The sequence below is a fragment of the Pseudophryne corroboree genome, chromosome 1, assembly GCF_028390025.1.
Source record: "Pseudophryne corroboree isolate aPseCor3 chromosome 1, aPseCor3.hap2, whole genome shotgun sequence".
Taxonomy (NCBI): Eukaryota; Metazoa; Chordata; class Amphibia; order Anura; family Myobatrachidae; genus Pseudophryne; species Pseudophryne corroboree.
Window position 1 is genome coordinate 1033874348 of NC_086444.1, and position 26903 is coordinate 1033901250.

Here is a 26903-nt window from a genome sequence, read left to right on the forward strand (position 1 = left end):
CTCCTGAGCTTCTTAGTGAAAGTTTTAGTTTAGGTTTTTTATTTTCAGTGAGACCTGCTGGCAACAGGCTCACTGCATCGAGGGACTAAGGGGAGAAGAAGCGAACTCACCTGCGTGCAGAGTGGATTGGGCTTCTTAGGCTACTGGACATTAGCTCCAGAGGGACGATCACAGGTCCAGCCTGGATGGGTCCCAGAGCCGCGCCGCCGGCCCCCTTACAGAGCCAGAAGGCAGAAGAGGTCCGGAAAATCGGCGGCAGAAGACGTCCTGTCTTCAACAAGGTAGCGCACAGCACTGCAGCTGTGCGCCATTGCTCTCAGCACACTTCACACTCCGGTCACTGAGGGTGCAGGGCGCTGGGGGGGGCGCCCTGAGACGCAATAATAAACACCTTGGATGGCAAAAAATGCATCACATATAGCTCCTGGGCTATATGGATGCATTTAACCCCTGCTAAAATACATAAAAAAACGGGAGATAGGCTCCGCCCCCTTATCGGCGGCCTTATCTCCTCAGCACACTGGCGCCATTTTCCCTCACAACTCCGTTGGAGGGAAGCTCCCTGTCTCTCCCCTGCAGTCACTACACTACAGAAAGGGTTAAAAAAGAGAGGGGGGGCACTAATTACGCGCAGTATTAAAGATACAGCAGCTATAAGGGGAAAAACACTTTTATAAGGTTATCCCTATATATATATATATATATATATAGCGCTCTGGTGTGTGCTGGCAAACTCTCCCTCTGTCTCCCCAAAGGGCTAGTGGGGTCCTGTCCTCTATCAGAGCATTCCCTGTGTGTGTGCTGTATGTCGGTACATTTGTGTCGACATGTATGAGGAGAAAAATGATGTGGAGACGGAGCAGATTGCCTGTAATAGTGATGTCACCCCCTAGGGGGTCGACACCTGAGTGGATGAACTGTTGGAAGGAATTACGTGACAGTGTCAGCTCTGTATAAAAGACAGTGGTTGACATGAGACAGCCGGCTACTCAGCTTGTGCCTGTCCAGACGTCTCATAGGCCGTCAGGGGCTCTAAAGCGCCCGTTACCTCAGATGGCAGATATAGACGCCGACACGGATACTGACTCCAGTGTCGACGGTGAAGAGACAAATGTGACTTCCAGTAGGGCCACACGTTACATGATTGAGGCAATGAAAAATGTTTTTACACATTTCTGATAATACGAGTACCACCAAAAAGGGGTATTCTGTTCGGTGAGGAAAAACTACCTGTAGTTTTCCTGAATCTGAGAAATTAAATGAGGTGTGGGATGATGCGTGGTTTTCCCCCGATAACAACTGATAATTTCTAAAATGTTATTGGCATTATATCCTTTCCCGCCAGAGGTTAGGGTGCGTTGGGAAACACCCCCTAGGGTGGATAAAGCGCTCACACGCTTGTAAGGGCTCTACCCTCTCCTGAGATGGCCGCCCTTAAGGATCCTGCTGATAGAAAGCAGGAGGGTATCCTAAAATGTATTTACACACATACTGGTGTTATACTGCGACCAGCAATCGCCTCAGCCTGGATGTGCAGTGCTGGGTTGGCGTGGTCGGATTCCCTGACTGAAAATATTGATACCCTAGATAGGGACAGTATATTATTGCCTATAGAGCATTTAAAAGATGCATTTCTATATATGCGTGATGCACAGCGGAATATTTGCCGACTGGCATCAAGTCAAAGTGCGTTGTCCATTTCTACCAGTAGAGGGTTATGGACACGTCAGTGGTCAGGTGATGCGTATTCCAAACGGCATTTGGAAGTATTGCCTTATTAAAGGGAAGAGTTATTTGGGGTCGGTCTTTCAGACCTGGTGGCCACGGCAACAGCTGGGAAATCCACGTTTGTACCCCAGGTCGCCTCTCAACATGAGAAGACGCCGTATATCAGGCGCAGTCTTTTCGTGGACAAGCGGGCAAAAGATTTTTCTGCCCCGTGACAGAGGGAGAGGAAAAAGGCTGCAGAAATCAGCCAGTTCCCAGGAACAGAAACCCTCTCCCGCCTCTGCCAAGCCCTCAGTATGACGCTGGGGCTTTACAAGCAGAATCAGGCACGGTGGGGGGCCCGTCTCAATGAATTTCAGCGCGCAGTGGGCTCACTCGCAAGTAGACCCCTGGATCCTTCAGGTGATATCTCAGGGGTACAAATTAGAATTCGAGACGTCTCCCCCTCGCCGTTTCCTAAAGTCGGCTTTACCGATGTCTCCTTCTGACAGGGAGACTGTTTTGGAAGCCATTCACAAGCTGTATTCCCAGCAGGTGATAACAAGGTACCCCTCCTGCAACAGGGAACGGGGTATTATTCCACACTGTTGTGGTACCGAAGCCGGACGGCTCGGTGAGACCGATTCTAAATCTAAAATCTTTGAACACTTACATACAGAGGTTCAAATTCAAGATTGAGTCACTCAGAGCAGTGATTGCGAACCTGGAAGAAGGGGACTACATGATGTCTCGGGACATCAAGGATACTTACCTTCATGTCAAAATTTACCCTTCTCATCAAGGGTACCTCAGGTTTATGGTACAGAACTGTCACTATCAGTTCAGACGCTGCCGTATGGATGGTCCACGGCACCCCGGGTCTTTACCAAGGTAATGGCCGAAATGATGATATTCCTTCGAAGGAAGGGAATTTTAGTTATCCTTTACTTGGACGATTCCCTGATAAGGGTAAGATCCAGGGAACAGTTGGAGGTCAGTGTAGCACTATTTCAGGTAGTGTTGCGGCAGCACGATTGGATTCTCAATATTCCAAAATCGCAGCTGGTTCCGACGACTTGTCTTCTGTTCCTAGGGATGATCCTGGACACAGTCCAGAAAAAGGCTTTTCTCCAGGAGGAAAAAGCCAGGGAGTTATCCGAGCTAGTCAGGAACCTCCTAAAACCGAGCCAAGTCTCAGTGCATCAATGCACAAGGGTTCTGGGTAAAATGGTGGCTTCCTAAGAAGCAATCCCATTCGGCAGATTCCACGCAAGAATTTTCCAGTGGGACCTGCTGGACAAATGGTCCGGGTCGCATCTTCAGATGCATCAGCGGATAACCCTGTCACCAAGGACAAGGGTGTCCCTCCTGTGGTGGTTGCAGAGTGCTCATCTTCTAGAGGGCCGCAGATTCGGCATTCAGGACTGGGTCCTGGTGACCACGGATGACAGCCTGCGAGGCTGGGGAGCAGTCACACAGGGAAGGAATATCCAGAGCTTATGGTCAAGTCTGGAGACATCACTTCACATAAATATCCTGAAGCTAAGGGCCATTTACAATGCTCTAAGCTTAGCAAGTCCTCTGCTTCAAGGTCAGCCGGTGTTGATCCAGTCGGACAACATCACGGCAGTCACCCACGTAAACAGACAGGGTGGCACAAGAAGCAGGAGGGCAATGGCAGAAGCTGCAAGGATTCTTCGCTGGGCGGAAAATCATGTGATAGCACTGTCAGCAGTATTCATTCCGGGAGTGGACAACTGGGAAGCAGACTTCCTCAGCACGACCTCCACCTGGGAGAGTGGGGACTTCACCCAGAAGTCTTCCACATGATTATAAACCGTTGGGAAAAACTCGACAAGTATTGCGCCAGGTCAAGGGACCCTCAGGCAATAACTGTAGACGTTCTGGTAACACCGTGGGTGTACCAGTCAGTGTATGTGTTCCCTCCTCTGCCTCTCATACCCAAGGTACTGAGATTGATAAGATGGAGAGGAGTAAGCACTATATTCGTGGCTCCGGATTGGCCAAGAAGGACTTGGTAACCGGAACTTCAAGAGATGCTCACGGAGGATCCGTGGCCTCTACCTCTACTACCTCTAAGAAGGGACCTGCTCCAGCAAGGACCCTGTCTGTTCCAAGACTTACCACGGCTGCGTTTGACGGCAGGGCGGTTGAACGCCGGATCCTGAAAAGGCATTCCGGATGAAGTCATCCCTATCCTGATCAAAGCCAGGAAGGATGTAACCGCAAAAACATTATCACCGCATTTGGGGAAAATATGTTGCGTGGTGCGAAGCCAGTAAGGCCCGACGGAGGAAATTCAACTGGGTCGTTTCTTACATTTCCTGCAAACAGGAGTGTCTATGGGCCTGAAATTGGGGTCCATTAAGGTTAAAATTTCGGCCCTGTCAATTTTCTTCCAAAAAGAACTAGCTTCAGTCCCTGAAGTTCAGACGTTTGTAAAAGGGGTACTGCATATACAGCCTCCTTTTGTGCCTTCAGTGGCACTTTGGGATCTCAATGTAGTTTTTGGGTTCCAAAAGTCACATTGGTTTGAACCTCTTAAATCTGTGGAGTTAAAATATCTCACATGGAAAGTGGTCATGCTGTTGGCCCTGGCCTGGGCCAGGCGCGTGTCAGAATTGGCGGCTTTATCCTGTAAAAGCCCTTATCTGATTTTCCATTCGGACAGGGCGGAATTGAGGACTCGTCCTCCGTTTCTCCCTAAGGTGGTTTCAGCGTTTCACCTGAACCAACCTATTGTGGTGCCTGCGGCTACTAGGGACTTGGAGGACTCCAAGTTGCTAGACGTTGTCAGGGCCCTGAAAATATATGTTTCCAGGACGGCTGGAGTCAGGAAAACTGACTCGCTGTTTATCCTGTATGCACCCAACAAGCTGGGTGCTCATGCTTCTAAGCAGACTATTGCTCGTTGGATTTGTAGTACAATTCAGCTTGCACATTCGGTGGCAGGCCTGCCACAGCCAAAAATCTGTAAATGCCCACTCCACAAGGAAGGTGGGCTCATCTTGGGCGGCTGCCCGAGGGGTCTCGGCTTTACAACTTTGCCGAGCAGCTACTTGGTCAGGAGCAAATACGTTTGTAAAATTCTACAAAATTGATACCCTGGCTGAGGAGGACCTGGAGTTCTCTCATTTGGTGCTGCAGAGTCATCCGCACTCTCCCGCCCGTTTGGGAGCTTTGGTATAATCCCCATGGTCCTTACGGAGTCCCCAGCATCCACTTAGGACGTTAGAGAAAATAAGAATTTACTTACCGATAATTCTATTTCTCGTAGTCCGTAGTGGATGCTGGGCGCCCATCCCAAGTGCGGATTGTCTGCAATACTGGTACATAGTTATTGTTACCAAAAAATTGGGTTATTGCTGTAGTGAGCCATCTTTTCTAGAGGCTCCTCTGTTATCATGCTGTTAACTGGGTTCAGATTACAAGTTGTACGGTGTGATTGGTGTGGCTGGTATGAGTCTTACCCGGGATTCAAGATCCTTCCTTATTGTGTACGCTCGTCCGGGCACAGTATCCTAACTGAGGCTTGGAGGAGGGTCATAGGGGGAGGAGCCAGTGCACACCAGATAGTCCTAAAGCTTTCTTTAGATGTGCCCAGTCTCCTGCGGAGCCGCTATTCCCCATGGTCCTTACGGAGTCCCCAGCATCCACTACGGACTACGAGAAATAAAATTATCAGTAAGTAAATTCTTATTTTCTGCACAGTCTATCTAAGCTTGCGATGCCGACCGCACATCGACATTGCATCGGGATCGCAAGGTGACTTTCACCTTGCGATCTGCACTAACTTTTCTTACGATTTTGACTATATAGTCAAAATCGTAAGAAAATGTATCTTACGTCCTAGAGGATGCTGGGTTCCACATTAGTACCATGGGGTATATACTGGTCCACTGGGAGCCACTGGCACTTTAAGAGTTTGAGAGTGTGGGCTGGCTCCTCCCTCTATGCCCCTACTGCCAGACTCAGTTTAGAAACTGTGCCCGGAGGAGCCGGTAACAGCTAGGGGAGCTCCTAGAGCTTCATTAGTTTTATTTATTTATTTTCTAATGGTTAGTTAGGCACATGGAGGCTGCTGGAAACAGCCTCCCTGCTTCGTGGGACTAAGGGGGGTGTAGTGTCCGCCCTGAGAGGTCCGAGCCACTATCTCCGCTGACAGGACACTAAGCTCCTGAGGGTGATGATCGTTAGCCGCCCCAGGCGACATCTCACTCACGCAGCATGCCGCCACCCCCTTACATAGCCAGAAGATTCAGTGGTGAGTGAGTTACCTGGCAAGCGGGGAGCCGGTGTGAAGATGGCGGCAACAGGGTGGGAGTGCAGTACTAACTGCGCTCCGGAGGCCCAGCGGTACATAGTGCGGCGCTGTGAGGGGCACCCTGAGCCAGCGCCTATACCCTACACTGGTCACACGGCAGTCAGGGACCTCGGTAATGCTGCCAGCAATAATCCTCAGGCCAGTATAAAGAATGTGAAGAGCGGGAAGCAGCGCCATGTTCAGGGTGTGGAGCTTCTCAGAGCCGACCCAGCAGTGTTCAGAGCCATTTTCCTGCCTGCAGTTCCTACATAGAGACGCTGACAGGGAGAGCTGTGCCTCCAAGCAGCTCCAGCTATCCTGTGCGGTACCAGGGGGTTGTAGAAGGGGGTCTGTGTAACTTCTATGTAGTCTATTAAAGTACACAGATAGCGCTGGTAGTTGTATTATTTCTACCTCAGAAAGCGCTGTGTGTGGGTTGGCTCCAATCTCTGTGTCTCTCTGTGGCATACTTGGGGGGGAAACTGTGTCTGACATTTCCCTGTGTATGTGTGTGGGTGTTTATCTCCCATAGCCATGTCTAGGGACTCTGTGTCATATGCTGCAGAAGATGTTTCCTCTCAGGAGGAATCCATTCCATGTACACAAGAATGTAATGCCTTGTCTCAGAACCCTATTATTGAGCCTGAGTCATTAACCTCTATTAAAGGAATTTTCTCTCAGATCTCTACTAGCAAATACTGAGACTGAAACTCAGGTGTTAAAGAAATCTATGGCAGTTTGGTCAGGTTCTGTTCCTATTCCTGCAAAATCCCCTAGCATGTTCCCACAGAAACGTGCACTTGCCCAAATTATGCAAGATTACACGGATACCTACTCTGATGCTGCAGACGGTGATGGGGATGTGCAGAGGGGGGCGGCATCCCTTGCAAAGGGGGTGCAGCTCATGATTGAGGCCATTAGAGATGTGTTAAACATTACGGGCACGCCACCTGAGCAAGTTGAGGAGGCTTACTTCACTGACAATAAGAAAGCCTCGCTAACCTTCCCTGCGTCTTAAGAATTAAACGCTATATTTGAAAAATCCACGGAAAACTCTGAGAAAAAATTCCAGATCCCAAAAAGGGTTCTGGTTGCTTTTCCCTTCCCTGAGGAGGATAGGGAAAAATGGGAAAACCAACCCATAGTGGACGCATCTGTCTCCAGACTGTCTAAAAGGGGGATTTTACCTGTGCCAGGATCTACCGCATTAAAAGAACCGGATGATCGTAAGATTTACACTACGCTCAAATCCATTTACACTGCTTCAGGAGTGGCGTTAAGACCCACTATTGCCTGTGCATGGATTTCTAAAGCTATAGTAAAGTGGTCAAGCACATTACTAGAGGATTTGGATACAATGGATAGAAGTAACATTGAATTGTTTATACGTAACATACAGGATTCTGCGGGGTTCATGGTGGAATCCATGAAGGACCTGGGTACGCTGACTGCGCGGATAATTTCCATGTCGGTATCAGTTCGCAGGGGACTCTGGCTACGCCAATAGTCTGCAGACGCGGAATCCAGTAGAAGTGTGGTGAACCTACCCTACACAGGTCAGGCTCTATTTGGGGAAGCATTGGATGCGTGGATTTCCATGGCAACCGCGGGTAAGTCACCTTTCCTTCGCTCTGCTACGCCTCCTACGCAAAAACCATTTTCAGCTGCATCGCAGTCCTTTCGGACCGCTAGGGCAAAAAAGTCCAAGCCTCCTACCACCTTCTTTAGAGGTGGTCGTGCAAGATCCAAAAAGCCTTCTCCCGCAGGCTTCCAGGACCAGAAACCTGCTTCTGGTTCCTCAAAATCCTCAGCATGACAGTGGACCGCACAGCCTGGAGGACGGGTTGGTGGGTGCGAGAAAGTAGAAAAAATGTGTATTAATTTCTTAATACACATTGTGGTGCTGCGACTGAGCTGGTTCCTCAAGCTGCTGTAGAGTGAGAGATAGTCAATCTCTCATAAGACTGAAGATAACAATAGAAAAGGTAATAACAGCACTCAAAATAAATCTAAAACAGGTGGTCAAATAAGAAAATTTTCATGTTTTTAATAAACACACTATAAACACATTAAATGATAATGCTCATATACAACTGATAAAGCTAAATATTTATCGTATATAAAACACTTTAAGAGGTCTAAGAACACTGTACGCTATCTACGTAAGAAGTACCGTAAGGGTACGCCAGTTGCGTAACGATCGCTCAACCGTAGTCGAGACGCTCAAGCGTCACGTTCGCTTACGGCCCAGAGATCACAGGCAGGCACGCTATTGGCTGCCGACTAACGTAATGATTCGCTATAGCGTAGCGGACGCTTGGGACCACGAGGAGATCTCCAGCGGTGCAGACGCTTACGACGTTAAACCTTTATATCTATACCATTAACAACGAAATATACAGTAAACCTTAGTGTGGTGATAGAGTGTAAATGCAACCTGGTGTAACCTGATTAACTACAAAGCTGCTTGGAGCGTCACCGACGCTCAGGGAATACTTAACACTATAAGAAATACACAGATACCTGGGCTTAGGGTCCAAAACCTATTATATGTATTATGACTATTATACTTGCAAAAGAATCACAGTACAAAGCATACACTACAATATAACATAGACTAACTAACCAGATAATTACACAGGAAATACCATACAATACAATACAATACAATCAAGGGAAAATAAGGGAAAAAGAGAGGAGAGAGAGATGGCTCATAATAACATCAAGACAATATGACTGCGGAGAAAACTTACGCACAAGGGGAAACGATCGCATGCGCCTCGATATCCAGCTCCCGATTATCAGCAATGAGAACCGTTGAAGAGAGTGAACTGGATACGGTCGGCCTGCCTATTTATGCCCCACACACAATACAATTCAATGGTCCCTACAATCTCATTGTTCATTGGACACAGGAATTCGGCTTCGCATTATAACAAAAGGTCATAGGTTGATTCATACAGGTGGGCTGTGACTATTTCCAACAGCTCAGGTGGGAGGGAAACTGGGTTTCCCGCCGCATGGGTAATAAAGTGCAAATAAAGTAAGTGTTCATAAACTTCTTATGTCCATAACTATTCGCACGAGCGATTGATCTGCTTCAAACCAACACCGGAATATTTCTAATTAAATATTCTTCCGATGGATACTAAACACCACTGTATTACTCCTGTCTGACCCTTCGTATCAAACAAAGAGGGATTTCTCTGTTCATGAACATTCTATATTAACCAAACTTTCAGAATCTATCAAAGGGACCATGATCTACAAAATACATTATTACTGAAAATATGTTACGATTGAGTCGCACGCTACGATCACATAAACTCTACCGTAAATACGCATACCGTGCGCCTGCGGGTGCCCGCGACTGTGAGTATGTGCACGTACGGGAGAGCGTACGCATGCGCAGTGCGGACCAGTATGAGGTGCAAATATGGCAGTGTGTGTAGAGATATTTTTCTGACTTTGACACAACCGTAGATAGAGAGCCTCATTGCCAGTCTCTGAATCTCAATTGATTATTCGTGAAGGCACACCTGACATAGTTGACGTTCTTGTGACCGGTCACACTATTGGCAGAGTCTTTTTGAAATATGCAGATGCATCCAATCTATTTGGTATAAATTTACCGATTTCCTCATAGATTGGCCGGGTATCCCACCTAGCAAGGGTCCAAATGCTGTTTCCGATCCTGCGCAGAATGATTGGTGGCTCTCCCTTTATTAAATGTCCACGGTGTTGTGCTGGAAATATCCAAAGAGGGAGCAATTGCAAACAACGTCCTGTGAGGTGACCTTATGATGTCTGGGTCAGAGGCTGACTCCCTTACGCGTTTCGCTGGCGTTTGGCAGCTTTATCAAAGGTACATCCAGGAGAGTGGGGCCTCCATCCGGAGGTATTCAGGGAGGTGACAGATATTTGGGGTGCACCTTAAATAGACATGATGGCCTTCCATCTCAACAAGAAGCTTCGTAGGTACTGTTCCAGGTCAAGGGACCCGCAAGCCTTGGCAGTGGACGCCCTGGTGTCTCCGTGGGTGTTCCAGTCGGTGTAGATATTTCCTCCACTTCCACTCATTCCAAGAGTTCTGAAACTCATAAGGAGAACAAGAGTTCAGGCAATCCTCATTGTTCCAGACTGGCCAAGAAGTGCTTGGTACGCGGATCTTCTGGGTCTTCTGCTAGAAGATCCGAGGCCTTTTCCTCTTCGGAAGGACCTACTGCGACAGGGGCCATTCGCTTATCAAGACTTAACGCGGCTATGTTTGATGGCATGGAAGTTGAACGCCAAATATTAGCTCGGAAAGGCATTCCGAACAAGGTTATTGCTACCCTGATACAGGCTAGGAAAGGAGTAACATCTAAACATTACCATCGCATTTGGAAAAAGTATGTGAATCCAAAAAGTTTCCTAAAGTGGAGGTTCAACTGGGACAGTTTCTCCTCTTCCTGCAGGCAGCTGTGGATATGGGCCTGAGGTTGGGATCCGTAAAGGTCCAGATTTCGGCCCTATCCATTTTCTTCCACAAACAACTGGCTTCCCTCCCTGAGGTTCAGACTTTCTTGAAAGGGGTTCTGCACATCCAGCCTCCCTTTGTGCCACCTCTGGCACCCTGGGATCTTAACGTGGTGTTACAGTTCCTCCAATCGGATTGGTTTGAACCTCTACAGGAGGTTAAGGTCAAATTTCTCACGTGGAAGGCTGTCACTTTGTTGGCCTTAGCTTTTGCTAGATGTGTGTCGGAGTTGGGTGCTTTGTCCTGTAAAAGCCCCTACTTGATCTTCCATGAAGATAGAGCTGAGCTTGGAACACGTCAGCAGTTCCTTCCAAAGGTTGTGTCGGCTTTTCAGATCATCCAACCTATTGTGGTGCCAGATGCTACTGACTCCTCAATTTCATCAAAGTCCTTGGATGTTGTAAGGGCACTGAAAATCTATGTGAAGAGGACAGCTCATCACAGAAAATCGGACTCCCTGTTTGTCCTGTATGATCCCAAGAAACTTGGGTGTCCTGCTTCTAAGCAGACGATCTCTCACTGGATCAGGTTCACTATCCAGATGCAGATTCTACGGCAGGATTGCCATGTCCAAGATCTGTTAAGGCCTCTACTCCACTCAACTAGTAAAGTGGGTTCTTCCTGGGCGGCTGCCCGGGGTGTCTCTGCTTTACATCTTTGCCGAGCGGCTACCTGGTCTGGGTCGAACACATTTGCTAAGTTCTACAGGTTGATACTTTGGCCTCTGAGGACCTAAAATTTGGTCAAACAGTTCTGCAGGGGCCTCAGCGCTCTCCCTCCCGTTCTGGGAGCTTTGGTACATTCCCATGGTACTAATGTGGACCCCAGCATCCTCTAAGACGCAAGAGAAAATAGGATTTTAATTACCTACCGGCAAATCCTTTTCTCGTAGTCCGTAGAGGATGCTGGGTGCCCGCCCAGCGCTTCGTTAACCTGCAGTGGTTATCTGGTTCAGTATGACTGTGTTCTTAGTTAGGTACTGCCTTGTTACTTGGTTTAGTAATGTTTCAGCTGTTGCTGAGTTTCAAGCTTAGCTTCAGTGGCGTGCGGTGAGGGCAGTGACTGGTGAAGCACTGCAGCCATAATGTCCACCGAGTCCCGCCGATGACCCTTACCACCGCCAAGCCAAAGCCTGCTACTGCCCCCAAGCCAATGCCCAATACCACCACCACTTATGGCCTCTGCCCAAGCCATTGGCCGCCACCTTCATGCCCTGTCTCCCTCCATTGCCACCATCCTGCTCTGTCTCCCTCCAGTGCCACCATCCTGCCGTCTCCTTCCACACCACCATCGTGCCCTGTCTCCCTCCATGCCAGCATCCTGCCCTGTCTCCCTTGATACCAGCATCCTGCCCTGTCTCCTTCCAGCGCCACCATCCTTCCCCTTCTCCCTCCATGCCACCATCCTACCCTGTATTTCTCCACGCCACCATCCTGCCCTGTCTCCTTCTACGCCACCATCCTTCCCCGTCTCCTTCCACGCCAGCGTCCTGCCCTGTCTCCTTCTACGCCACCATGCTGCCGTATCCCCCTCCAGTGCCACCATCCTTCCCCGTCTCCCTCCACGCCAGCGCCCTGCCCTGTCTCCTTCTACGCCACCATGCTGCTGTATCTCCCTCCAGTGGCACCATCCTGCCCTGTCTCCCTCCACGCCACCATCCTGCCCCGTCTCCCTCCACGCCAGCGTCCTGCCCTGTCTCCTTCTACACCACCATCCTTCCCCGTCTACCTCCACGCCAGCGTCCTACCTTGTCTCCTTCTACACCACCATGCTGCCGTGTCTCCCTCCAGTGCCTCCATCCTGCCCTGTCTCCTTCCACACACCACCATCCTGCCCTGTCTCCCTCCATGCCACCATCCTGCCCTGTCTCCTTCTACGCCACCATGCTGTGCTGTCTCCCTCCACGCCAGTGTACTGCCCAGTCTCCTTCTACGCCACCATGCTGCCGTATCTCCCTCCAGTGCCACCATCCTGCCCTTTCTCCCTCCATGCCAGCGTCCTGCCCTGTCTCCTTCTACGCCACCATACTGCCCTGTCTCCCTCCATGCCACCATCCTGCCCTGTCTCCCTCCATGCCACCATCCTGCCCTGTCTCCTTCTACGCCACCATGCTGCGCTGTCTCCCTCCATGCCAGCGTACTGCCCTGTCTCCTTCTATGCCACCATCCTGCCCTGTCTCCTCCTACGCCACCATCCTTCCCTGTCTCCATCCACGCCAGCGTACTGCCCTGTCTCCCTCCACGCCACCATCCTTCCCTGTTTCCCTCCACGCCACCATCCTTCCTTGTCTCCCTTCACGCCACCATCCTTCCTTGTCTCCCTCCACGCCACCATCCTTCCCTGTCTCCCTCCACGCCACCATCCTTCCCTGTCTCCCTCCACGCCACCATCCTTCCCTGTCTCCCTCCACGCCACCATCCTTCCCTGTCTCCCTCCACGCCACCATCCTTCCCTGTCTCCCTCCACGCCACCATCCTTCCCTGTCTCCCTCCACACCTCTAATTCAAAGTACTTGACTCCTGGTGGGTATTTGTACAGACAACACTATTAAGCAGCATAGATTAATTATTATGGATAGTTATAACCACATTTGTATCTTGGTATTGTGAGAAATATACAGTACACTGTATGTAAATAAACAAAAAAACTTTTTTTTAAGGGTTTGACTAACGTTAGGGCAGCCTTAGTATGCTTTATCATGTTCTGCATGACAGCAGTGGCACACAGGGGAGATGCAAGCAACCATGCCTAAAACGCTCCCCTTTTGTGGCACCCCCCTCCACCCCTAGAAAACACAGTGGGGTAAGTACAGCTTTGCAGCTTTGCATCTAGACTCTCACTGGGAGGCACACTGCTGTAACAGCACCACAAAAAACCTCAGCATAGCAGGATCCTACCGCAGCGCACTGTCTTCACCTCCCCCTTCCGCACTGCAGCGGCTAAATGTCACACCAAGTGAATGTCGCGGCCACCCCTTCCCCACCGCAACCCTCCCAGACAGTAACTCACCAACTTGTATTCTCTTGTAACCTCTCTGGACACCTCACTTCTGGCTTTACGGCTCCTCTCACTGACCATGTAACGTAACGTGTCACACAGGGCTGGTGCTAGGGTGTTCGGCGCCCCCCTGCAAACTATAAATTTTCCCCTCCCATACTTTACAAAGGGACAGCGCGTGTCGAAAAAGGGATGTGGTGTCACAAGGAAGGGGCGTGGCTACACAATTGTACCCCCATTTTAAACGCCCCAGTAGTGGCGCTGCTTACACATAACACCCTTGTTGTAGCGCCGCTTACACATAACCCCTGTAGTAGCGCAGCTTACATGTAACGCCCCAGTAATAGCGCAGCTTACACGTAACGAACCCAGTATTAGCGCCACTTACACGTAGTGCAGCTTACACGTAACGCCCCAGTAGTAGCGCAGCTTACACGTAACACCCCAGTAGTAGCGCAGCTTACACGTAACACCCCAGTAGTAGCGCTGCTTACACGTAACACCCCAGCAGTAGCGCAGCTTACACGTAACACCCCAGCAGTAGCGCAGCTTACACGTAACGCCCCCAGCAGTAGCGCAGCTTACACGTAACGCCCCAGCAGTAGCGCAGCTTACACGTAACGCCCCAGTAGTAGCGCAGCTTGCATGTAACGCCCCAGTAGTAGCGCAGCTTACATGTAACGCCCACAGAAGTGCAGTTTATTCACATTCCCCCCCCCCCTCTCCCCCGCACACATACATAAATGCACATACATACATATACACACATACATACAGTACACACACACACACACACAGACTTTCTCACTTACAGTACTCTCCCTGGCTGGCAGGATCTGGAGCAGCATGTCCTCCTCTGTGGTCCCATGTAGCTCCACCCCCTCCATCCGTGTAGCTCCGCCCATCCAACCGTGTAGCTTCGCCCCCTCCATACGATCAGTCACTGCACTGTCACAGGATGGGAGGGGGAGAGGAGGCTTTCAGCGGGGAGCGCCGGCCTGCTGTCACACGCAGCATGACACAGTGCTTTAGGAGAGGGAATTTCTGCCCCTCCACCCTCTCGGGTTGGACTAAACTTGGCAGCAGCAACTGGGGGACGGGCAGGTATGTAAATGTTCTCTAGTCTAAACATAATAGTTGGTGCACGCTCCCGGAATTGCTCACAGGCCAATCACATGAGACTCAGTGCCTGCATGTGCTTGCTGTCAGCATGCCCCTGTGAAAGCGGCACTGCTAGAGGTGCCGCTTCTAGTGTTTTTTTTTATGGGATATGACTGCCCTATGGCTGGCCCCGCCCCCCCGCTTCCAGACCTGTATCACTGACAGCGGGAGGCACCAAGAACGGTGCCTCCAAAACCTGTTTAGAACAGTTTTGTAGTAGGTAAAAAATTATTAAAATAATGCAAATGCTAAAGTATATACTTATAACACAAAATATGTGTCATAAGTATCTACTTTGTTTTATTTTAATAATTAATGACAGGGGAGGCATTGCCTCCCCCGACTGCACGTTCCTGGTTAGCTTGGTTTGCCTTGTTGTGTGAGCTGGTGTGACTCTCGCCACTATCTGTGTATAATCCTTCTCTCGAAGATGTCTGCCTCCTCGGGCACAGTTTCTAGACTGAGTCTGGTAGGAGGGGCAGAGAGGGAGGAGCCAGCTGACACTCTCAAACTCTTAAAGTGCCAGTGGCTCCTAGTGGATCCGTCTATACCCCATGGTACTAATGTGGACCCCAGCATCCTCTACGGACTACGAGAAAAGGATTTACCGGTAGGTAATTAAAATTCTATTTTCTCTTATGTCCTAAAGGATACTGGAGTTCCATTTAGTACCATGGGGTATAGACTGGTCCACTAGGAGCCATGGGTACTTTAAGAATTTGATAGTGTGGGCTGGCTCCTCCCTCTGTGCCCCTCCTACCAGACTCAGTTTAGAATATGTGCCCGGCAGAGCCGGTCACGCTTATGAAAGCTCCTGAAGAGTTTTCTGCATTTATTTTATATGTTTGTTATTTTCAGGCAGGGCTGGTTGGCACCAGCCTGCTTGCTTCGTGGGACTTAGGGGGGGGAGACAGCCCAACCTCTTGAAGGGTTAATGGTCCCATTCCCTGCTGACAGGACACTGAGCTCCTGAGGGAACTATTTGCAAACCCCACCACAGCGAGCGTACATTCCCGCAGAACGCCGCCACCCCTAACAGAGCCAGAAGAATGAAGATGGGTGAATACTAAGCCGGCATCCAGCTGTTGAAAAACTACACATCCCAGCATGCCCTGACACAGCTTCAGCATTCTCTGACAGCAAAACTGTGTCAGGGCATGCTGGGATATGTAGCTTCACAACAGCTGGAGGGCCGCAGTTTGGACATGCCTGGTCTAAATATTACCACCGTATTTGGAAGAAATACGTCTCTTGGTGTGAGAGCAGAACTTATTCTGCGGTGGAACTTCACCTGGGACGTTTCCTGCTTTTTCTGCAGGCAGGTGTTGATGTGGGCCTACATCTGGGCTCCATAAAAGTCCAGATTTCGGCATTGTCCATTTTCTTTAAAAAAAACAATTGGCTTCTCTCCCTGAAGACCAGATGTTTTTGAAAGGTGATCTGTGCATCCAACCTCCCTTTGTGCCTCCAACGGCATTTTGGGATCTCAATTTGGTGCTGTAATTCCTCCAATCGGACTGGTTTCAACCATTACAGGAGGTGGACGTAAAATATCTTGCGTGGAAGACCGTCACACTGTTGGCCTTGGCTTCAGCAAGACGTGTGTCGGAGCTAGGGGTGTTGTCTCACAAGAGCCCCTATTTAATTTTCCATGAGGGCAGAGCTGAACTCGGAACTCGTCAGCAAGTTCTTCCGAAAGTGGTGTCTGCATTTCACATCAACCAACCTATTGTGGTTCCGGTTATCACCGACACCTCCACTACTTCAAAGTATTTGGATGTTGTGAGGACTTTGAAGGTATACGTAAAGAGGACAGCTCATCACAGGAAATCCGACTCGATGTTCGTCCTATATGATCCCAATAAAATTGGGTGTCCTGCTTCAAAGCAGACAGTTGCATGCTGGATCAGGCTCACTATCCAGAATGCTTATTCCACGGCAGGCTTGCCGGTTCCAAAATCTATACAGGCCCACTCTACTAGGTCGGTGGGTTCTTCCTGGGCAGCTGCCCGGGGTGTCTCGGCTATACAGCTCTGCCGAGCAGCTACTTGGTCAGGTTCGAACACGTTTGCTAAGTTCTACAAGTTTGATACTTTGGCCTCTGAGGACCTTCAGTTTGGTCAATCAGTTCTGCAGGAACCTCAGCACTTTCCCAACCGGTTTGGGAGCTTTGGTACATCCCCATGGTACTAAAAGGAACCCCAGTATCCTCTAGGACGTAAGAGAAAATAGGATTTTAATTGCCTACGGGTAAATCCTTTTCTCGTATTCCGTAGAGGACACTGAGCACCCGCCCGTTCTTCCTGCACTGTTACTTGGTTAAGTAATATTGGTTCAGCTGTTGCTGTTCCTGTTTAAAGTTGGGTTAGCATAGCTTTCCTCTGTCATTGTGTGAGCTGGTTCGTAATCTCACCACTATCTTTATCTATCCTTCTCTCAAAGTATGTCCGTCTCCTCGGGCACAGATTCCTAGACTGAGTCTGGTAGGAGGGGCATAGAGGGAGGAGCCAGCCCACACTATCAAATTCTTAAAGTGCCTATGGCTCCTAGTGGACCCGTCTGTACCCCATGGTACTAAATGGAACCCCAGTATCCTCTATGCACTACCAGAAAAGGATTTACCGGTAGGTAATTTAAATTCCTATTGTCTCCCTTCAGTGTGTACACACCATAAGAGGGAAATGTTTCGAAGTTTGGAGAGAAATATAGTACCAGACAGTCAGCTCCTAACTGCTACTTTATAGGCTGTGTATGAAAAATTACAAGATCTAATTGGTTGGTTACTTTATCTCTCTCCAAGCTTTGATAAACACCTACCTAAGTGCTTAGGATATTAAGACTCATTGTAGTCATAAAAGCCACATAGTTCCCTCTCCTTTGGTGCTCTCTCTCTATCTCTCCCCCATTTTAAAGCACACAAGAGCGAGGCGAAGGAACACCAATATTTCTCTATCGTCCTAGTGGATGCTGGGGTTCCTGAAAGGACCATGGGGAATAGCGGCTCCGCAGGAGACAGGGCACAAAAAGTAAAGCTTTAGGATCAGGTGGTGTGCACTGGCTCCTCCCCCTATGACCCTCCTCCAAGCCTCAGATTTTTGTGCCCGGCCGAGAAGGGTGCAATCTAGGTGGCTCTCCTAAAGAGCTGCTTAGAAAAGTTTAGCTTAGGTTTTTTATTTTACAGTGAGTCCTGCTGGCAACAGGATCACTGCAACGAGGGACTTAGGGGAGAAGAAGTGAACTCACCTGCGTGCAGGATGGATTGGCTTCTTTGGCTACTGGACATTAGCTCCAGAGGGACGATCACAGGTACAGCCTGGATGGTCACCGGAGCCTCGCCGCCAGCCCCCTTGCAGATGCTGAAACAAGAAGAAGGTCCAGAATCGGCGGCATGAAGACTCCTCAGTCTTCTTAAGGTAGCGCACAGCACTGCAGCTGTGCGCCATTTCCTCTCAGCACACTTCACACGGCAGTCACTGAGGGTGCAGGGCGCTGGGAGGGGGGCGCCCTGGGAGGCAATGAAAACCTATTTTTGGCTAAAAATACCTCACATATATCCTCCGGGGGCTATATGGAGATATTTAACCCCTGCCAGAATCCGTTAAGAGCGGGAGACGAGGCCGCCGAAAAAGGGGCGGGGCCTATCTCCTCAGCACACAGCGCCATTTTCCCTCACAGAAAGGCTGGAGGGAAGGCTCCCAGGCTCTCCCCTGCACTGCACTACAGAAACAGGGTTAAAACAGAGAGGGGGGGCACTAATTTGGCATTAGAAATATATAAAAAAGATGCTATAAGGGAAAACACTTATATAAGGTTGTCCCTATATAATTATAGCGTTTTTGGTGTGTGCTGGCAAACTCTCCCTCTGTCTCTCCAAAGGGCTAGTAGGTCCTGTCCTCTATCAGAGCATTCCCTGTGTGTGTGCTGTGTGTCGGTACGTGTGTGTCGACATGTATGAGGACGATGTTGGTGAGGAGGCGGAGCAATTGCCTGTAATGGTGATGTCACTCTCTAGGGAGTCGACACCGGAATGGATGGCTTATTTAGGGAATTACGTGATAATGTCAACACGCGCCAAGGTCGGTTGACGACATGAGACGGCCGACAAACAATTAGTACCGGTCCAGACGTCTCAAAAACACCGTCAGGGGTTTTAAAACGCCCGTTTACTTTAGTCGGTCGACACAGACACAGACAGGGACACTGAATCCAGTGTCGACGGTGAATAAACAAACGTATTCCTTATTAGGGCCACACGTTAAGGGCAATGAAGGAGGTGTTACATATTTCTGATACTACAAGTACCACAAAAGAGGGTATTATGTGGGATGTGAAAAAACTACCGTAGTTTTTCCTGAATCAGATAAATTAAATGAAGTGTGTGATGATGCGTGGGTTCCCCCCGATAGAAAATATGGGCGGTATACCCTTTCCCGCCAGAAGTTAGGGCGCGTTGGGAAACACCCCTTAGGGTGGATAAGGCGCTCACACGCTTATCAGAACAAGTGGCGGTACCGTCTATAGATAGGGCCGTCCTCAAGGAGCCAGCTGACAGGAGGCTGGAAAAATATCATAAAAGGTATATACACACATACTGGTGTTATACTGCGACCAGCGATCGCCTCAGCCTGGATGTGCAGAGCTGGGGTGGCTTGGTCGGATTCCCTGACTAAAAATATTGATACCCTTGACAGGGACAGTATTTTATTGACTATAGAGCATTTAAAGGATGCATTTCTATATATGCGAGATGCACAGAGGGATATTTGCACTCTGGCATCAAGAGTAAGTGCGATGTCCATATCTGCCAGAAGATGTTTATGGACACGACAGTGGTCAGGTGATGCAGATTCCAAACGGCACAAAGGTGTATTGCCGTATAAAGGAAGAGGAGTTATTTGGGGTCGGTCCATCGGACCTGGTGGCCACGGCAACTGCTGGAAAATCCACCGTTTTTACCCTAAGTCACATCTCTGCAGAAAAAGACACCGTCTTTTCAGCTTCAGTCCTTTCGTCCCTATAAGAGTCATATCTGCCCAGGGATAGAGGAAAGGGAAGAAGACTGCAGCAGGCAGCCCATTCCTAGGAACAGAAGCGTTCCACCGCTTCTGACAAGCTCTCAGCATGACGCTGAGACCGTACAGGACCCCTGGATCCTACAAGTAGTATCCCAGGGGTACAGATTGGAATGTCGAGACGTTTCCCCTGCGCAGGCTCCTGAAGTCTGCTTTACCAAGGTCTCCCTCCGACAAGGAGGCAGTATGGGAAACAATTCACGAGCTGTATTCCCAGCAGGTGATAATTAAATTACCCCTCCTACAACAAGAAAAGGGGTATTATTCCACACTATATTGTGGTACTGAAGCCAGAAGGCTAGGTGAGACCTATTCTAAATCTAAAAAAATTTGAACACTTACAAAGGTTCAAATCAAGATGGAGTCACTCAGAGCAGTGATAACGAACCGGGAAGAAGGGGACTATCTGGTGTCCCGAGACATCAGGGATGCTTACCTCCATGTCCCAAATTTGCCCTTATCACTAAGGGTACCTCAGGTTCGTGGTACAGAACTGTCACTATCAGTTTCAGACGCTGCCGTTTGGATTGTCCACGGCACCCCGGGTCTTTACCAAGGTAATGGCCGAAATGATGGTTCTTCTTCGAAGAAAAGGCGTCTTAATTATCCCTTACTTGGACGATCTCCTGATAAGGGCAAAGTCCAGGGAACAGTCGGAGTAGCACTATCTCGGATACTGTTACAACAGCAGGGGTGGATTCTAAATATTCCAAAATCGCAGCTGATCCCGACAACAAGTCTCCTGTGCTTAGGGATGATTCTGGACACAGTCCAGAAAAAAGGTGTTTCTCCCGGAAGAGAAAGCCAGGGAGTTATCCGAGCTAGTCAGGAACCTCCTAAAATCAGTGCATCATTGCACAAGGGCCATGGTAAAAAAATGGTGACTTCCTTCGAAGCAATTCCAGTCGGCAGATTTCATGCAAGAACTTTTCAGTGGGATCTGCTGGACAAATGGTCCGGATCGCATCTTCAGATGCATCAGCGGATAACCCTATATCCAAGGACAAGGGTGTCTCTCCTGTGGTGGTTACAGAGTGCTCATCTTCTAGAGGGCCGCAGATTCGGCATTCAGTTTTGGATGTTGGTGACCACGGAGGCCAGCCCGAGAGGCTGGGGAGCAGTCACACAAGGAAAAAATTTCCAGGGAGTGTGATCAAGTCTGGAGACTTTTCTCCACATAAATATAGCTAAGGGTAAATTTATAATGCTCTAAGCTTAGCAAGACCTCTGCTTCAAGGTCAGCCGGTATTGATCCAGTGGGATAAAACATCACGGCAGTCGCCCACGTAAATAGACAGGGCGGCACAAGAAGCAGGAGGGCAGTGGCAAAAACTGCAAGGACTTTTCGCTGGGCGGAAAATCATGTGATAGCACTGTCAGCAGTGTTTCATTCCGGGAATGGAAACTGGGAAGCAGACTTCCTCAGTAGGCACGACCTCCACCCGGCAGAGTGGGAACTTCATGGGGAAGTTTTCCACATGATTGTAAACCGTTGGGAATTACCAAAGGTGGACATGATGGCGTCCCGTCTGAACAAAAAACGGGACAGGTATTGCGCCAGGTTAAGAGACCCTCAGGCAATAGCTGTGGACGTTCTGGTAACACCGTGGGTGTACCAGTCGGTGTATGTGTTCCATCCTCTGCTTTTCATACCTAAGGTACTGAGAATTATAAGACGTAGAGGAGTAAGAACTATACTCATGGCTCCGGATTGGCCAAGAAGGACTTGGTACCCGGGACTTCAAGAGATGCTCACAGAGGACTTATGGCCTCTGCCGCTAAGAAGGGACTTGTTTCAGCAAGTACCATGTCTGTTCCAAGACTTACCGCAGCTGCGTTTGACGGCATGGCGGTGGAACGCCGGATCCTAAGGGAAAAGGCATTCAGGAAGAGGTCATTCCTACCCTGGTCAAAGCCAGAAAGGAGGTGACCGCACAACATTATCACCACATGTGGCGAAAATATGTTGCGTGGTGTGAGGCCAGGAAGGCCCCACGAAGAAATTTCAACTCGGTCGATTCCTGCATTTCCTGCAAACAGGAGTGTCTATGGGCCTCAAATTGGGGTCCATTAAGGTTCAAATTTCGGCCCTGTCGATTTTTCTTCCAGAAAGAATTGGCTTCAGTTCCTGAAGTCCAGAAGTTTGTCAAGGGAGTATTGCATATACAACCCCCTTTTGTGCCTCCAGTGGCACTGTGGGATCTCAACGTAGTTCTGGGATTCCTCAAAACACATTGGTTTAAAACCAGTCAAATCTGTGGATTTGAAGCATCTCACATGAAAAGTGAACATGCTCTTGGACCTGGCCTGGACCAGGCGAGTGTCAAATTGGTGGTTTTTTTCTCAAAAAAGCCCATATCTGTTTGTCCATTCGGACAGGGCAGAGCTGCGGACTCGTCCCCAGTTCTCTCCCTAAGGTGGTGTCAGTGTTTCACCTGAACCAGCTTATTGTGGTGTCTTGCGCCTACTAGGGACTTGGAGGACTCCAAGTTGCTAGATGTGGTCAGGGCCCTGAAAATATAGGTTCCAGGACGGCTGGAGTCAGGAAAACTGACTTGCTGTTATCCTGTATGCACCCAACAAACTGGGTGCTCTTGCTTTTAAGCAGACTTTTGCTAGTTGGATGTGTAATACAATTCAGCTTGCACATTCTGTGGCAGGCCTGCCACAGCCAAAATATGTAAATGCCCATTCCACAAGGAAGGTGGGCTCATCTTGGGCGGCTGACCGAGGGGTCTCGGCTTTACAACTTTGCCGAGCGGCTATTTAGTCAGGGGCAAACACGTTTGTAAAATCCTACAAATTTGATACCCTGGCTAAGGAGGACCTGGAGTTCTCTCATTCGGTGCTGCAGAGTCATCCGCACTCTCCCGCCCGTTTGGGAGCTTTGGTATAATCCCCATGGTCCTTTCAGGAACCCCAGCATCCACTAGGACGATAGAGAAAATAAGAATTTACTTACCGATAATTCTATTTCTCGGAGTCCGTAGTGGATGCTGGGCGCCCATCCCAAGTGCGGATTATCTGCATTACTTGTACATAGTTACAAAAATCGGGTTATTATTTGTTGTGAGCCATCTTTTCAGAGGCTCCGCTGTTATCATACTGTTAACTGGGTTCAGATCACAGGTTGTACAGTGTGATTGGTGTGGCTGGTATGAGTCTTACCCGGGATTCATAAATCCTTCCTTATTGTGTACGCTCGTCCGGGCACAGTATCCTAACTGAGGCTTGGAGGAGGGTCATAGGGGGAGGAGCCAGTGCACACCACCTGATCCTAAAGCTTTACTTTTTGTGCCCTGTCTCCTGCGGAGCCGCTATTCCCCATGGTCCTTTCAGGAACCCCAGCATCCACTACGGACTCCGAGAAATAGAATTATCGGTAAGTAAATTCTTATTATTACAATATGAAGGAGATATTAAAGCCCCTAAAGGGTGAATAAGTGGAGACATTACCCATAGCAATTAATCAATTTCTGCCTATCATCATATAGAATGTATTTGATAAATGTAAGCTACAGGTCTGTCCTCATACCCTGTGGCTCTAGTTGTGACGCATAGCCCTTCTCGCCGTAGCATCCCTGGCACACTGTGAGTGCACCACAGTCCAGCATCCCTGGCACACTGTGAGTGCCCCACAGCTTAGCATCCCTGGCACACTGTGAGTGCACCACAGTCCAGCATCCCTGGCACACTGTGAGTGCCCCACAGCCCGGCATCTCTTTATTATTTATTATCCTTTGTAATTGGGCGCTGCTGATCCCTTGTGGCGCGATATAAATAGAGTACATAAATTAAAAATCAAAACCAGACAATAGTGACTTACAGTTGAAGGCAATATAGGACAGGTACAGGGTAAGTAACACTGACATAAGTATTAGAGTGGCAGAAAACTGCGGGATTAGGTCGTCGAGGATGGTTTAACAAAGAGAAGGATAAGCACATGAGAGTTTAGGGCCCTGCTTGTGAGAGCTTACATTCTAAGGGGGAGGGGCAGACAGACAGGGGTGGCACAGATGGGGTACATAGAGAGCATGGAACAGAGGGTTAGTATGAGATTAGGCTGGGTTTGGTGAAGAAGTGGGTCTTGAGAGTCCGTTTGAAGTTTTGTAGAGAGGTGGAGAGTCTGAGGAGGAGAGCGAGGGAATTCCAGAGAAAGGGAGCAGCACGTGAAAAATCTTAAAGGTAGGAATGGGAGGAAGTAATCAGTCGGCAGGAGAGTCGGCATGCATTAGCAGAGCGAAGTGGACAGGTGGGAGTGTAAAGAGATGTAAGGCACACTATGAGTGGTGTTTTGTTGCGTCTTTAATGCAGATAAGATGCAAAATATACACCTCTTGGAATATCTCAGTCACTCTAGGTGTCTTGCACTGTATGCCGTTGAGCGCTAAGTGTATGAGGACACATATTGGTTGCTATATGTAACTTATCCACTCTAATCCAACTACCCCAAGGTTCCTTACCCACCACTGTAGCTTATTTTTGGAGGTCATGATTGAGTTTCAGTACATTGACACCTGCAGCACTTTAATGGTGACAGAGATCTGAAATATCTAGCGTAACGTCACTTACAGTATTTAGGGGTCATATTTCTGTACATTATTCACAATGGAAATGCGTGACGCTGTCTTTTATGTAACCTCCCAGTGTTTCCCTTCTCTGAAGAAAGTACAGTTGCCTTCTGTCAGTAAGCTGCCCTTCAAGTCTGTGGATCAGAAATTCCTGGAGAAGTCCAAACTCCTATTAAATAACTTCCTGCAGGTAAGTGTTTATTTCCCCCCTAGTAGTACTCTCACTTTCCATTGTGCAGCATCATATATCATCTAGTGTTATCAGCACGCCATTTTCATGTAATTGCCTTTTCACTGGTGCTCCTGCATGCTGAGCAACGCAGTTACTACCATCTTCCATCCTAACCCACCACTCTCACCCAGCTAGAGTTGGCAGGGTGGATATAAAGGATGGGGGTGCTTGTTGTGGAGAAGGTGGGAGGATTGGATGAGGCTGGCCATGGTGACAGACTGGTATGAGGCAGGTGGTAGAAAGACAAGGGGTGAGGCTGGAGAGACACTTGGGGATGGTGGTGAAGACACTGGGATGGGTCTGGAGAGATACAGAATAAGCCAATGGGCGGCCGGACTTTGCTTTCCGGGGAGGGATGGGGCCCCAAAAACATGAGTACGGTGACTGTGTATTCTGTAACGTTTATATGTCTTGTATCCTCCCATATCCTGCTTTTTTTTTTTGTACAATTTGTTTCTTACTCTGTTTCCTTAGAGTTTGCATATGCACTTTGTATTGGACTGCAGTCCTCTTGTGGCACCATATAAATGATAGTAATACCAATTTAATTATTTGATAGATATTTTTCATGTATCACCTTTAGTGGGATTACTATTTAATAATCCTTTTTCTTAGGGTCCGTACACACTATGCGATATCATCCCGTGTGTTTGCTACCGACAAGGGGCCTAATTCAAAGTTGATCACAGTATCAAATTTGTTAGCAGTTGGGCAAAACCATGTGCACTGCAGGGGGGCAGATATAACATGTGCAGAGAGAGTTAGATTTGGGTGGGGTGTGTTCAAACTGAAATCTAAATTGTAGTGTAAAAATAAAGCAGCCAGTATTTACCCTGCACAGAAACAAAATAACACACCCAAATCTAACTCTCTCTGCACATGTTATATCTTCCCCTGCTGCAGTGCACATGGTTTTGCCCAACTGCTAACAAATTTGCTGCTGCGATCAACTCTGAATTTCCCCCAATGAACGATGCATGGTCCTGTGCATCGTTACCGTCCCCCTCCAAAGGCTGTGCATGCAGCTCAATTTGGACTTATCAGACCAAAACGGCATGCACGGGCCAGCTGCAGCGTGATGTCACTGAGTGATATCGCTCAGTCTGTACACACAATGTCAGTGGCTGGGAGGGGGCGAAACGCGTAGTGTGTACCTTTATAGTCCTGATCACATAAGGACAGGGCCTGTGTAGGTTTAAGGGATCTGAGGCAACCGCCATAAACCCCATATTCAGCAAGCATTCGGCATATAAAAGTCAAGTGGCTTTATTGTATGTATATGAATTTGTAGTAGTACCTGCTTGTGGTATCCAATATTGTAGCACTTATACCCCCCCCTACACACACACACACACACACACACACACACACTTGTCTGCTTCCAGTTGTGCTGGAACTGAATCAGGTGTTTCCTAACAGAAGCACAGGACTCTAGGGCTGAGCAGTGATTGGACACCTCCATATTCACAGTGTTCTATTACGAATCACTGTGTACATGATTCATGCACACACATTGTACAATACTATATACAGTACATACACATGCAGATCTCACTACTGGGAGCCAGGCAATTGGTTTCTTGCATAAGCCCTGGTCTTTGGGCTGGATATGTGTATGTTTTTCTGGCTGTCATAGCCCCTGCAACCTATAACAGCATAAACTCATGTGTGGTTTAGCGGCCATCTAGTATATTACACTGCATATGCTGGAAAATGAATGCAGCCCAAGCCCATGTGAAAATAGTGCTTATAGATCATTCTGATAATCATTCTAACATTGCAGTCTGGTCCATGAATGCAACCAACAACTTTATGGGTAAATATGAAATATAATAGCATTTGCCACAGTGAAGAGCTTCTTTCGAAGACTGTAGAGATGAGGTTGTCTCCATAGGAGGGGATGATCTCGGGAAAATGGCTTGCAAGTAGGAATTAGACCACAGCACTTGCATGTGAGAAAAGGTGAGCATAGAAGAGAGAGACTTCAGTGAGAGGCAAACGAGAGCACAGGGGACAGCACCAACACCTGCTGATAGCCATGGAGACGAGAAAGACCTCACAGAGAGGCAAATGATAATACAGCAATGGATTAGGGAGCCTGTCCTCTGTAGATCACCACTAAGGGGAGACTATGATATAAATATAATTTGATATTTGTTTTAGCACTAGGGAAGCCAATCCCGGGCCATTTTTTCAATCCCGGGTATCGGGATTGAAAAAATGGCCAATTCCGGGATTCCTGGGATTGGCTTTTAACTATGTGACCGCCCCCTCGCTCCGCTCCGCACACACAACTCACCATATACCGGGGGCGGGCAGG

The 26903-nt window shown here is 48.7% G+C and overlaps 1 protein-coding gene across 1 annotated transcript in view; it reads left to right on the forward strand.

Annotated features, from left to right (window-relative positions):
* Window positions 1–26903, forward strand: part of SNX25 (sorting nexin 25) — a 552258-nt gene that overhangs the window by 483858 nt on the left and 41497 nt on the right. Inside the window, 1 exon segment of the mRNA XM_063920745.1 lies at window positions 24428–24541. Coding sequence (XP_063776815.1) covers window positions 24428–24541 — 114 coding nt within the window.